This window comes from Melanotaenia boesemani, chromosome 24 (assembly GCF_017639745.1).
Source record: "Melanotaenia boesemani isolate fMelBoe1 chromosome 24, fMelBoe1.pri, whole genome shotgun sequence".
Classification (NCBI taxonomy): domain Eukaryota; kingdom Metazoa; phylum Chordata; class Actinopteri; order Atheriniformes; family Melanotaeniidae; genus Melanotaenia; species Melanotaenia boesemani.
In genome coordinates, this window is record NC_055705.1 from 11,380,428 (window position 1) to 11,394,287 (window position 13,860).

The window sequence follows — 13,860 nt, forward strand, 5'->3', positions numbered from 1 at the left end:
ATTGAATGGAAATAATGAGAAGTTGAAGGGAAAGGATTGTACTAAATATGTTTGATTTTCTAAAATTCTGTTCTGAATTGTTAATGTGTATACTGCTGAATTAAGCTCAAGAGCACATAAGAATATGTTTCAGGATCATGATGTTTTGTTAATCAGCTTGTTACCTTATTTTTCAGAAGTCTGCTGTGATAGGTCTGTTGGAATTGAGAGGGTGGGGCCTTGGGTAATAAATAGGAAGTGCTGCCAAGCAGACTGGTTGGACTGCCCAGAGGGATGAAGTTTGTTTGGTGTGCAGAATGGCCAAATAAATTGTGTTTTTTTTTCCCATACCAAATGAAAATGGATTTATTCTTCCCATGCTCACTCATCGTCTTGCCACATTTGGTGTCAGAAGTGGGATCCAGACGCCGGCTGAGCGGGGAGGAAGGATATTGACCTAATGAGAGGAGGACGTGGCAGAGGCCGGGGTTCAAAGAAAAACTCCCTAGCTGATATGGAGGCCCATGAATCTGTACGGTCAGCTGAGATTGATCAGTTAAATGGAGGAGCCATGGCCGCAGGAAGTGGTGAGCCTGAACTGGTGGTACGGCCGAAAGCAAAAGCAGCTGGAACTGTGAGTCAAGAATTCTCTGGTCCAGATATTTATGAGGAAATGAGAGCATTCATGTCTCAGTCTAGACGTACAGAAGCCATTCTTTTTGAACAAATTAAACAGCTAAGGATCGACATCCCTAAGTTGGAGCATAAGGTGGTACCAGATGGGCGTTATGAAGATCCCGTTCACAGCGATCCCCTGTCAACAGTTTCTGATGTTCCAGGGCTGGAGGTTGAGGCCAGATCTCCCTTACCTTCTGTGATGCCACCTCCTGGTGTTATTCCACAGCTACAGGTGCCAGTTTCTTCATTTCAGCCGTTGCCGACACTCCTGCCCCAGCACACTAACCCCCTAACTATGACTGGAGTATCTCGTGGAAGTGACCCTCGAATACCTGAATTCAAGGAAGGAGAGGACCCTGAGAGTTTTTTTGTACGATTTGAACGAATAGCCAGAACATGGGGATGGCGACCAGTGGAATGGGCTGCTCGAGTGGTCACCTTACTGACAGGAAAAGCCCTTGAGGCCTATGTCGGAATGGATGAAGATCAGTCCCACTCATACAATGCCATTAAAGCTGCAGTGCTGAAGAAGTTTAATGTGACAGAAGAGACTTACAGACAACGGTTTCGGAATACTACAGTGCCAGCAGGAGAATCTGTGCGGGAAACCTACAACCGGATTAAGGGGCTTTACAGGCGTTGGATGCGACCAGAGAATCGCAGTAAGGAACAAATCGGGGAAACTGTTGTTTTGGAGCAATACCTGCGTATGCTCCATCCCGACGTACGTACCTGGGTGAAAGAACATGATCCACAGACGGGAGATGAAGCGGCAGATCTGGCAGAGCGCTACTTGGCTGCACACCGGGAACCCTCCAGGTTAAAGGTGACTGTTGGAAAGCCTCGGTTTGAGGAGAGCAAACCATGTGGCTCAAATTGGAGTGAAAGGGTGGACATGGGGGCTGGTAAGACACCTGCAGCTTCCAGGAAACCTTTTGTGTGTTATTATTGTCAGCAGCCTGGTCATAAAGCTTCATTTTGTCCTTTAAGGAAATCTAAGTCTGTTGAATTGTGTGTGGTACCACGTGGAGATGATGTTTATGATGTGAATGACAACCGAACAATTATGCATACCCATGTTGTGGATGTTAAAGTTAATGGCCATATGGTAAAGGCCCTTGCTGACACTGGCAGTTCACAAACGTTAGTGAAGTCTTCTGTGCTAAACAATGTTTTACCCAATTTTGACAAAAGTGTAAATATCACTTGTGTTCATGGATGCCAGAAAGATTACCCAACTACTGATGTGACTATTGAGGTTGAAGGACAAGCCTTTATACTAACTGTTGGTGTGGCAAGTGAGCTTGCCTATGATGTAATTTTGGGTGAAGACTTGCCAGTTTTAGACAACTTGGTACATCAGAAATCTGTAGCATATGCCTGTGCTGTGGTTACGCGGTCTATGACCAAGGGATTAGAGCCCCTTCCGAACGCAGATGATAGTTTGTATGAAGGTGGTAATAAGATAAGAAAAACCAGACGGCAACGTCGTCAGGAGAAAAACAAGAACAAGTGTAGAGTACAACTCCCTGATCCTGTCTGTCCTGTTACCCCAATTGTGGATTATCAATGGGAAATTCCCAAAAATTTTAGAGAAAACCAAGAAAATGATCCTTCTTTAAAATCTCTCTATGAGAAAGTGTGTAAAATAGATGGGGACGAGTCAGGAAGTAATGCCAAGCTGGGAAGTATAACTGGGGAACCTTTCATAATAAAAGACAAACTTCTGTATTTGGCAGACACTGAGACCCCTAGGCTGGTTATTCCAAAAGAGCATCGCTTGGTGATTATGCATTTGGGCCATACTGTGCCATGGGCTGGCCATTTAGGACTAGCTAAAACCTATAACCGTATTGCGCAGCGTTTTTTTTTGGCCAGGGTTATATAAAGATGTGATGGAATACTGTAAAACGTGTCGTGAATGTCAAGTAGTAGCTCCCCCTAAAGTCTCAAATCGAGCCCAGTTACAATCCTTGCCAATAATGGATGTACCCTATGAGAGGATAGCCATGGACATCATTGGTCCTTTACCAAAAAGTAGCAGTGGACACAAATATGCTTTGGTCATTTGTGATTATGCCACAAGATATCCTGATGTGTATCCTTTGCGCTCCCTTCAGGTCAAATGTATAGTTCGGTGTTTGGTGGAACTATTTTCAAGGGTTGGTGTTCCAAAAGAGGTCTTAACAGATCAAGGTGCAAGCTTTATGTCCCACATAATGAAAACACTCTATTCCCAACTAGGTGTGAAGGGTATTCGAACCACTCCATATCATCCTGAAACGGATGGTCTGGTTGAACGGTTTAATGGTACTTTGAAACAAATGTTAAGAAAATTTGTTGATGACACTGGCAAAGACTGGGATAAATGGTTACCATTTCTTTTGTTTGCATACAGAGAAGTACCACAGGCTTCTACTGGTTTTTCTCCTTTTGAATTGCTTTATGGCAGACCAGTCAGAGGGCCTTTGGACATACTGAAGGAGAACTGGGTGGCTGGTGAGGTAACTTCAAAAACACCAACCAACATCCTTTCCTACATTCTACATATGAGAGACAGACTGGAAACTTTCCGTGAAGCTGCCAAAACCCATCTGCAGAAAGCCCAGCAAAAGCAAAAGGTATGGTATGATAAACATGCCCGTGAAAGAGACCTAAAGGTTGGCCAAAAAGTATTGGTGCTGCTTCCAACTGGACCTAGTAAGTTACTGGCGAAGTGGCAAGGCCCCTATACTGTAACTAGGAAAGTAGGTCCAGTAACCTATGAGATCATATGTCCAGAGAAAAATAAACGTAAACAACTTCTTCATGTTAATCTGCTGAAGGAATATTATGAAAGAAAGGAACCAGAAACAGAGGGGAAGCATGTCCTGATGGTCCAAGATCTCCTGTCAGAAGACCCTGATGTGTTGGAAGCTGAAGAAGCAGAAATGAGTCCGTCCCGGGGGCCGTGTCAACCTGAGACTCCTCCAGATCACCTGACACAGGAGAAATGGCATCAGTTGGGTGAGCTTAAAGAATCTTTTCCATCATTGTTCTCAGACAGACCTGGTCGAACCGATGTCATAACACATAAAATTGTTTTGAAAGACACCAAACCTGTTCGTCTGAAGCCCTACAGAATACCAGAGCGAATGATGGAACCACTGAGGAAGGAAGTCCAAGCAATGCTGGATATGGAAGTAATTGAACCATCAAGAAGTGAGTGGTCGAACCCCATCGTACTCGTTCCTAAGAAAAACTCAACTCAGCCTCGTTTTTGCTCTGATATGAGAAAATTGAACAGCATTTCCTGTTTTGACTCTTACCCCATGCCACGTATTGATGAGCTGCTGGAGAAGCTTGGAAAGGCCAAATACATTACAACCTTGGACTTATGTAAAGGGTATTGGCAAGTGCCCCTTGACCCCACTTGTAAGGAATACACTGCCTTCCAGATTCCAGGAATGGGCCTATTTCATTACACTGTACTACCATTTGGTCTTCATGGAGCCCCTGCCACATTCCAAAGGTTAATGGACATTGTTCTTGGTGGTTGCTCTGCATTTGCAGCTGCATATCTAGATGATGTGGTAATTTATAGTGAATCTTGGAATGAACATCTGGAGCATCTAAAAGTTGTCCTGGGAAAAATTCGGGAGGCTGGCCTCACCCTTAATGTGAAGAAATGTGCATGGGCCCAAGAAGAGGTGAAATATCTTGGATATTTAGTCGGTCATGGCCTAGTAAAGCCCCAAGTTGAGAAGGTAAAGGCTATCCAAGCTATTCCCAGGCCCACAACCAAGAAGCAAGTGAGGTCCTTTTTAGGTTTGGTTGGGTGGTATAGGAGATTTATTCCCCATTTTTCTACAGTGGCAGCTCCCCTTACTGAACTAACGAAAAAGTCACCTGCAAAAGTGAGTTGGCATGATGAGTGTGAACATGCTTTCCAAAGTTTGAAATTACAGATCTGTCAAGCTCCTGTGTTGCAGAGCCCCGACTTCACAAAAAAGTTTGTGGTGCAGGTAGATGCCTCCAGTGTTGGACTTGGAGCTGTGCTGGCTCAGGGAGAGCCTGGTGAGGAAAAACCTATTCTGTTCTTGAGCAAGAAACTGTTTGACAGGGAGAAGAAGTACTCCACGGTGGAAAAAGAGGGTCTCGCTATAAAATGGGCTATTGAGTCCTTGAAGTATTACCTTCTAGGGAGAGAGTTTGTACTTCAAACGGATCACAAGCCATTGAAGTGGATGCAGTCCAAGCAGCACCAAAACGCAAGAGTGTTACGTTGGTGTCTAACCCTCCAGCCATATCAGTTCACCGTACAGTACTGTCCGGGTAAGAATAATCTTATTGCTGATTATCTTTCACGTTTACCTGACGTGTGTGAACCAGAGGGGGGAGGATGTGAGAAATGTTAGGAAGCACTAGCTCCCTCCTGCATTTTGTTATTCTTGTGTGCAAAGGTGAATCATGGGCACCTAACATTCACTGTTTTTTTTTTCTTGTTGGTATCAATCATTTCCTGTCAAAGTGTTGTTCTTCTAAGTGAAGAATTTGTCATTGTTCAGTGAGGAGGCCTGTCTACCATGGAATTTCCTTACAGCTTGTATGTATGTGTGTGGGTGCGTTCTCAGTCTTAATTGAATAATTGAATGGAAATAATGAGAAGTTGAAGGGAAAGGATTGTACTAAATATGTTTGATTTTCTAAAATTCTGTTCTGAATTGTTAATGTGTATACTGCTGAATTAAGCTCAAGAGCACATAAGAATATGTTTCAGGATCATGATGTTTTGTTAATCAGCTTGTTACCTTATTTTTCAGAAGTCTGCTGTGATAGGTCTGTTGGAATTGAGAGGGTGGGGCCTTGGGTAATAAATAGGAAGTGCTGCCAAGCAGACTGGTTGGACTGCCCAGAGGGATGAAGTTTGTTTGGTGTGCAGAATGGCCAAATAAATTGTGTTTTTTTTCCCATACCAAATGAAAATGGATTTATTCTTCCCATGCTCACTCATCGTCTTGCCACACACACTGATAACTCCAGGTTTTACGCCCCACATAAAAATCTACTATAAAGATTCCCTGAAGCATGTTGTATGTTGTATGTTGGCCCAGAGCTACAAAATGCAACAATATTTGAATCTAAAAAAAAAAGTAAAGCATAGAGAAAAAAAGCCAGGAGCAGAAAACAATTTACAAAGCATGACTTTTTACAAATCGAAATGTTTCACAACAGCATGAAAAAACACCATCAACACATTGATTTGATTAAATACCCAATCATAAATGAGGTTTTAAAGAGACATTGTGTAACATCTTCTGTTTTTTATTGGTGAAAATCAATGTCTGCATGTATATATGTGTAATCATTGGTGTATTATGACCTCCACTAATGATCTGACACATTCTCATAGGCAAAGAATTTTAAATTTGTTCATACATATGAGGGGTAAGCCGGTAGGGAACCATGACGGTCTGCCATCTTGTAACTACAGCTGCCAGAAAGGGACAAATAGCACCAACACAGAATCCCTGTGATCCAGCGAACAATGATTGAGACATAGGAGAAGAAGATAAACGTGAGAGGCTTACTACCCTGGCAAGATGGAAAATCTGCATGAGCTATCGGACGACTTGCTTTTATTGGTGTTGTCAAGGCTTTTTGACACACTGGGGCTACTGTTGTTGCAATACATGTTTGAGAAACGGAAGCGCTAGATTGCAGTATACTTTAGAACGCAATACATGTTTCCAGTGTTTGATAGACGTAATTCTTACACAATGTCCCTTTAATAACATGGCAGTGATATTGATAGTGTTTTTATTTAGTATATTCACATGAGTAGTTGGCTCTTTGTGCAACATTTCCTTCCTGTTTTGGCTGCATTACTGGTTCATCGTAGATAATATGCATCCTAACACCTCTTAGTAAAATCTCCATTGTCAAGGTAAGCTGAGCCCAATCAGTTAATGAAACCCTGGATATGTTTAGGGTGCTTCATATAGCCTCTCTAATCACTGGATAAGATATAATTGATAGATTTTGCACAGTGAAACATAGGAATCTTACATCCTTTTATGGCAGTCAACAGGACTTTAGTTTTAAACCTAGTTAAAATAATGAAACTGGAATGGACTTTAGCCAAACACAGGTCTGTGAACATCATAAAGCTTTAATACGTACAAAAGAAAAGGCATTTAGGAGGAGGAATCTGTTGAAAAAGCCATAAGAAGCAGTGTCAATAGGCTGACATGAGTCACAGCAACTAATTTACATCCCATCTCTGCTTTGCCAGATGTCACATCTGTAAAATACAACAATTTACTGACTGCTAAGGGGACCAGGGCACAATTTATAATGGTGTGGAGCTCCTTATTTGGTGTCATACGCTTTGTAAGCGATGTTTCCTAAATGAAAAGGTCAGAAGTTAAGATAAGACTAAACATAACTAGACGATTGCTGGACTGAATGAAAAGTCTAACATCTACAGTGAGAAAATACGTGCTGTAAACGTAAACATTAATAAATAAATACCTTACTGGCCACAATTAGTTGAACTCATCTCGAAACAAGCACCTGAGCGTGTGCATACATGCTTGCACATGCACAATGTGCTGTTACTTCTCATCGCCATGGAGACATCATGTCCCACTGCCACTGCCACCCCCGTCACCCACACCCAACCAGTGTTTGTCTCACAGTAAATCTAAATTGCCGAGTGCAGTTAACCCCCTCACCGCCTCCTCAGCCAGCTCCTAAGGCTCTGGATTTCTGCAGCGTGACAAGAGGGAGTTACAATCAATGTGAGGAGAAAGAGGAGGAAGGGAGGGGATGGGGGTGAAATTCAAGGCAGGAAAAAACAGAAAAGCTGGGGTCATTCAGGAGCCGTGATTCTCCTCTCACTGAAGATAAAGGTTAACATCCTCTAACATTTTACTTTTAGGTTATTTTGTGTGAATGTTCCTCATAATCTAAGGAAGGTGTATGGATATATGTCTGTTTTGAGGTTTTGGGGGGATGCTATGGACTCTGAAGGAACCTCCAATCTGTTTACAGCTCTGATTGGAATTACACAATCAATTACCACCTCCCGCTGTGGCCCAAATGAGCCGGCCCAAAAGACAGCGGAATTGGTTAAATGTTATTGTTGGGAGGCCATTATCCAACAATCGGGGTGGTTAATGCAAGAAAATGACATTCATTAAAAGGCTCGACAGGAGGCTCCCAGGGGCCAGGCTGCAGCTGACCCTCATTCACTGCCTGGCTTTGTGGGCCCTCGTCCACTGTGGGGAGGGGAGATCATGTCAAAGGCGCAAAATGCCCCTCTTTTGTCACAGAGTGGCCTTCAGTCGCTCTTTGCAAGTATGTGTGTGTCTGACGGAGAGTGGCGAAGAGCCAGAGAAAATACCTGCGAATGTTAATGTCTTTGTGCTTGGCAGAATGTGTGAGGTGTTGGAGAGAAAGAGAGAGAAAAAAAGATAATTACATCATTCTGTGAATTAGAGGTGTAGAGGGGGGAGAGTGTTTGAACCCCCTCCCACCACACACACAGACGCACACATACACCACCCTCGCTCATGGATGCACATGTAATCCTGCAGTAATGAGGCGGCGCCAGCATCACACTCCACACACACTTAGTCCTATAATGTATATCATCAATGCTACAGCTTAAAAAAAAAAATGCTTTCCCCTCTTCCGTGAGTGCACTTCCAGCTGGTGATGGTGATACATGCTATCAATGCAAGCAAAGCTAGAAAAGCCAAAAGTCAAAAGTAAGTGCAGATGCCTGCCCACAGAGGAAACAAAAACGGCAGTGGCTTTATTTTTGATCCAGGATCCCTATGAGAGACTATTTTTGAAATCTTACGCCAACGCAAAAGCTTTCTTTGTCTTGTTCTATTCGGAGAGTCGCACACAGGACAGCGGGTTGGTAAGAGGAAGACAGCCATGGCCTTGTTATTTCTGTTCATCCTACAGGAAACTAGAGTCATTTTGTTTTTAAGGAGCAAAAAGAAAAAAAAGTTTTGTCAAGGTAGAAAGTCATGTTGGAGCTCCTTGAAAAATAAAAAGTGAGTCAATGTGGCAGTTTAACCAAATAGTCTAGACTGTGCTTCAGCTGCATTTAAAGGGACAATAACAAGGATTGGTTTGATGCTTGATTTCAGGTTGAAGAGAAAACATGTCATCACCATTCCCTGACTGCATAGTGTTGTAACTGACATGGAAAAAGGACAGATTTAAAGGTGGGATGGGAGATTGAGATGCTTAAGATAATTGCTATATTGTCTCTGCTTAGAAAAGAGCTTCATTTATAATCTTTAAAAGTTGAGGGCCTTTTCAAGACTTGCCCAAATTGTTTTCCAGTGTTTATCCTTCATACTTTCTATACTTAGCCTTTACTTATGATCACACTCAGTAAAGGCTAAACCATTAGTTCTCAAAACTACGTTTCCACCAAAACTGCAACTTATTCTAGTAATATGCACGTTTTTTAAAAAGGAATTATTGTATGTATCGGTGCATTTACATAACGGACAGGGGTAAAAATTGTTTTATTTCAATTATAGCTAAATTACTCAATTTTTAAAGTCAGACTAACAGACCCAGGTAATGTGGTTGGGAGTTGATTTCTATACAAATGTTTAATTCTCAAACTTGCTTAGGTGCTCTGTGGATGCCCCACTGTTCTAATCCCAGGCTTTGACCAGGAAGTAACAGCAAAGCTATAATTTGCTGCTCAATATGATATCAATTTGCTGCCAGCTTTGTTGTAAATTGCAGTTTGGTCCATAACTGAGGTAATCTGAAAAAAAAGCACAATTAAAACATGCTAAATGAAGAATTGACACCTTCTGTATCAGAATTAGGTTTTGGTTAAAAAAGTGATTTCTGTCCCATGCTTTGTTCAAGTTTAAGCAAATTAAGCTTAGTATACTAAGCTAGTATACAAAGCCATTTCAAACAGGTATAATGCCTTACCACAGCATGACTCCACTTCACATGTAAACATACTGAAAGTGGCCCATTCTTTCAAGTGTTTTTGTGTTTCTTTATTACTGTTGTGAAACAATCAGGAAATAACTTTATATTTTTTTTCTGATTTTCAGATTTGGTATCCTAATTCAACTTTCCGTTACTACTTTAGTCGATTCATCTTTCAGAGGAACTAGAGGATGATCCTCCCAACCCTCTGAAAGTCTTAAGTAACGTTCCTGACTATTAAACTATTTGTAATTGGAGTTAGTAATGTTCTTCATTTCAGTCAAGTTAAGAGTTAAAGAGTTATCTAACTAACTAGTAAGCTAAATATAGTTTCTAATTGTCATTTGGTTCACGATTAAGTTCTTGTTTTTGAAACCATCAAGATTTGGCAAACTAGCTTGCTAGCTAGCTAAAGACGTCGGTCTACCTGAGGGCTAAAGGGTTAACTTAATAAACCAACTAGATAGCATCTTGCAGATTAGAATGCAGCGTTCTAGCCTTCCATAAGCAAAACCGGTATTTGAACCCAGCATGTTTTCTAAATACCAAAGTTTTGTGAGGACCTCTCAGTATCGACTGTAAACAGTGCTAGTAGTAAAACTGACTTCATGACAGACTGAATAAGCAAATTAAACCCAGTATTTTGTATCACTAGACAAAATGCTCTTTGCTTTAAAAAAAAAAAACAGCTTGTGACACATTGTGAATGAGAACAGGTTTTTAATACTCGTACCCTTCAAGTCATGCCTTAAGCTATTTGCTAAGCATCTTCCAGATGTCAACAACGAGCCCTGAAGCTCATGTGTGTTTTATATCAATTCATTGCATTGGACACACGTCTTTGTTTCTCATGATTTGTAGAGAAAACTTTCAGTTTTGTGTCACTAGAGCTTGTCAACCAAAACAAAAGTCAGAACTTAACTGCAAACCAAATGATAACTAGAAGCTAACTCAACACAGTAGACTTTATGTAGGAGCAAAAAAGGGAGGGAAAAAAAAGAAATGAAAGTAACTACTAGATACTGCTGGCCAAAGTGCTTTACATGTGATGAATACCAAGGTGTGACCTAAAATAAAATAAATAAATCTATAAATAAAAAACTGACAGCTAAAGTTGGATTAAAAGAGTTTCATCTGGTTATCAGCCAGAACAAAGTTCAGCAACAGGCTACTAGTCAGCTAAGAGATGTTCAATGGTTAAATTCATAGAATAATTTAATTGCAGTGTGAACAGATGTTGGCAGGCAACACATGGACACGGGAAAGACAGCAGTTTTAACAGAAGGAATGCAAGCTCCATGAGAGGTTCTTGGAACATTGCATCACTACATGTGATCTCAGCTGAAATTTTCTTCTTACCTTAGATCACATTTTGTTGCTTTCCTCAAACTTAAGGTTTTCTTTGAACTGTAATGCAATTAATCATTCTAGCTCAGAGAACTGACATAAAGAGTCAGGGCTGACAAGAAGGCTCCAGCTAGGTCTCCTTGCATCATGAGTGTCTGAAAAAAACAACTACAAAAAAAAAAAAAAACTTAAACATACTCCCAACTGTAAGAAACTACATGCAATCTGCACTTGTGCAGAAGGGGGCAACAGAACGTATATTATACAGAAAAAAAGAAAACAGAACATTAAGCCTTATTCCCAAAATCTTCTTAAATATCAACATTTTCATAGACTGCATAATTTTTCATACCTATCCTCTTAGACTAATGAATACCATTCTCTCCTAAGTTGAAAGGATGGACCAGCTGGGTCTAAAAATTGCCCATAAAAGGTCATGTCTTACAGGCAGTGTGGAAATAGACAGAAGAGGAACACATGAGGAAAAATAACAAACAGAATGGCAAATTATGAATTAAAAGATAAAATAATATAGATGTGCAATGAAGCCTGATTTTTCTCATTTTAAAAGTGTTTATTGATCATAAATATTCACATTATCATAAAAACGGTTTTATATACGAATGGGTCATTAATTACTCCTAAACTTGGCAGCAGCCTGCAGTCTGGTCACATGATTGCGTCAAGATGCACATCCTCGCCATGCTGTGGCTAAAGGGTAAAGTGGTACATTGTAGAATACAATTTCATTACATAGCCTACTGTACTTTCTACAGTTTGTAAAGCCAATTTCCACCTGCTGTGGCATCATTTTAAAATATGGTTGGAATCCACCAAGTGAGTTTGATATGTGTCATTAACCAGGACATAACCTTAATTTCTTAATAAAACAAATTATTGTAGAAAAGTTGGGGAATGAGACCCATTGTGCCTTGTATTTTTCATTAATGTCAAACAGAGTCGGTCTCATTTAAGTCAAGATTATCAGTTGGTCTTCAGTATCTTTCTCAACATGACCACATTGCCGGCCATGTCTAATATGTTGACTGTTAGATGTTAGCGGCAGTTCTCATACACTCGTTCGCTGCACTGAACAGAGGGAGAACGCTCACTAACAGCCATGACAACAACTGTATGTTTAATCAGTAAAAAAAAAAAAAGAAAAGAAAAAGAAAGACCAGCAGAAATCAGATGCTTACACTTGACTTTCTTTTTTCCAGCTGTTTTGTCATCTGTCCTCTTGCCAGTCCTGATCATTAAAATGATGTGCTCATATGCTGACCAAAGTCTTTGGTGTGATGATCAGATCACAAGAGCAAATTAATTACCTTTTATTTTTTATCTACTCAAACTCAGCCTTGTAATTAGCTTTATGATGACTCCTTCTCTGTTCAACACTTTATAATATTGACAGATTACACTATTTGAATTATTTTATGTGACTACCGTTCGGCTGAGGTATTTTTAGTTAACATTTCTATTCATTAGCTAAAACTCCGAATCTGTTTTCATATAATGTTTAAATCTGGTTTTAATAAGTGTTGTGCCAAGTTACAAACTTTGGCAACCATTAATCTAGACTACCACCAACCTAAAACGCAGCTTTCTCATGCCTCATATACTGTAAGAGATAAGAAATATCATCTTCAGTCGAATCTTGCCTCATTCAACAACACTGAACAGCTCGTAGTGTATTACAACATATACTTTTTTATTTTGTGGAATTCTATGAATTAATGCACAATTCTCCAAATGCCATGGAAATTATTATTTTTGCATTATTTGCCTTAATTAAACAGCCTAAGATGTTCGGCTAAGTAGTTATGGTGGTCATGGCATGTAAAAAGATGAGGTGGATATAACATTTGACAAAACTGAAAACTTTAGATCTTGCATTTATGTGGCCACAACAGCATTCTTGTAAAGCATTATAAAAATTAGCTTCTCTCTGAAAGGATAGAATCTTATCATTCATAGACCATGTATATTTCTTCTAATGTGACCTTATTCTATTCTGCACGCTGATTTTGGTCACCCACTGTCTATAGGGGGGAGCATCAGTCTGAAGCCTAATTTGCACCAATAACTGCTACAGATAACAAAGAGTGCAGATCCCAGAGGCATGGAGTTGACTGAATCAATTTTGTGCTCTTGCAAGGTCTCTGGCTTATTGAACACACAGATTGACCCTCCTGAAGATGGCTACGGCCTCAAAGCCAAACACTGATCTTTGACACGTACCCTTCTGCGAACTCGGAGGAAATGAACATTGCAAAAATCAAACATTTCAGTGCTCACTTTGTCAAAATGTTGTACAGATAAAGGGATCAAAGAGAAATACAGTAATTACAAAGCAATAATATAATAAAATGTTCTGCTTGCTACAGTTGCATGCTGTCTGGTGTGAGACCAGCTCATCAGAGAGAGGTGAAATAATTATCACAAGCACCTGTTATGGCAAAGAACAGGTGGAGCTATAGCTTTTGTAATCTCACATCTCAACGGATATTACCAGGATGTCTGTGTGTGTGTGTGTGTTAGGTGCTGAGTTAAGCCTCAGATTGAGAAACAAACCACAGTAGCAACATGCCTCACTGTTTCCTCCAGCATCTGTCTTGAGCAGCATGGGGCCTCCATGCATGAAGGAGGGAGGAGGAAGCCACGGAGAGTCGGCTTCCCTTCATCTCCTCTTCCTCTCTCCTTATTATTTGGGAGCTGAAAAAGAGCTTCTTCTCCTCTTCTGTCTCAGTGTGAGGTTTTTTGTCTTCCATCATTTGTGAGTCAGCGCGGGGTCACATCGCAACACGATGTTCTCTGCTGTGAGTTTAGCACCAGACACACCAACTCCTCGCAATTCCTCTACACAGAATATCTTTGAGACACACTGTGTTG

At 40.7% G+C, this 13,860-nt stretch overlaps 1 protein-coding gene across 1 annotated transcript; it reads left to right on the top strand.

Annotated features, from left to right (window-relative positions):
* Window positions 1–489: 489 nt before the first annotated feature.
* On the top strand, window positions 490–2,907 carry LOC121635186 (zinc finger and SCAN domain-containing protein 21-like). The gene is made up of 3 exons (XM_041978270.1): window positions 490–687; window positions 1,177–1,765; window positions 2,902–2,907. The coding sequence occupies exons 1-3, from the start codon at window positions 494–496 to the stop codon at window positions 2,905–2,907; spliced, it is 789 nt and encodes a 262-aa protein (XP_041834204.1). The 5' UTR covers window positions 490–493.
* Window positions 2,908–13,860: the final 10,953 nt, after the last annotated feature.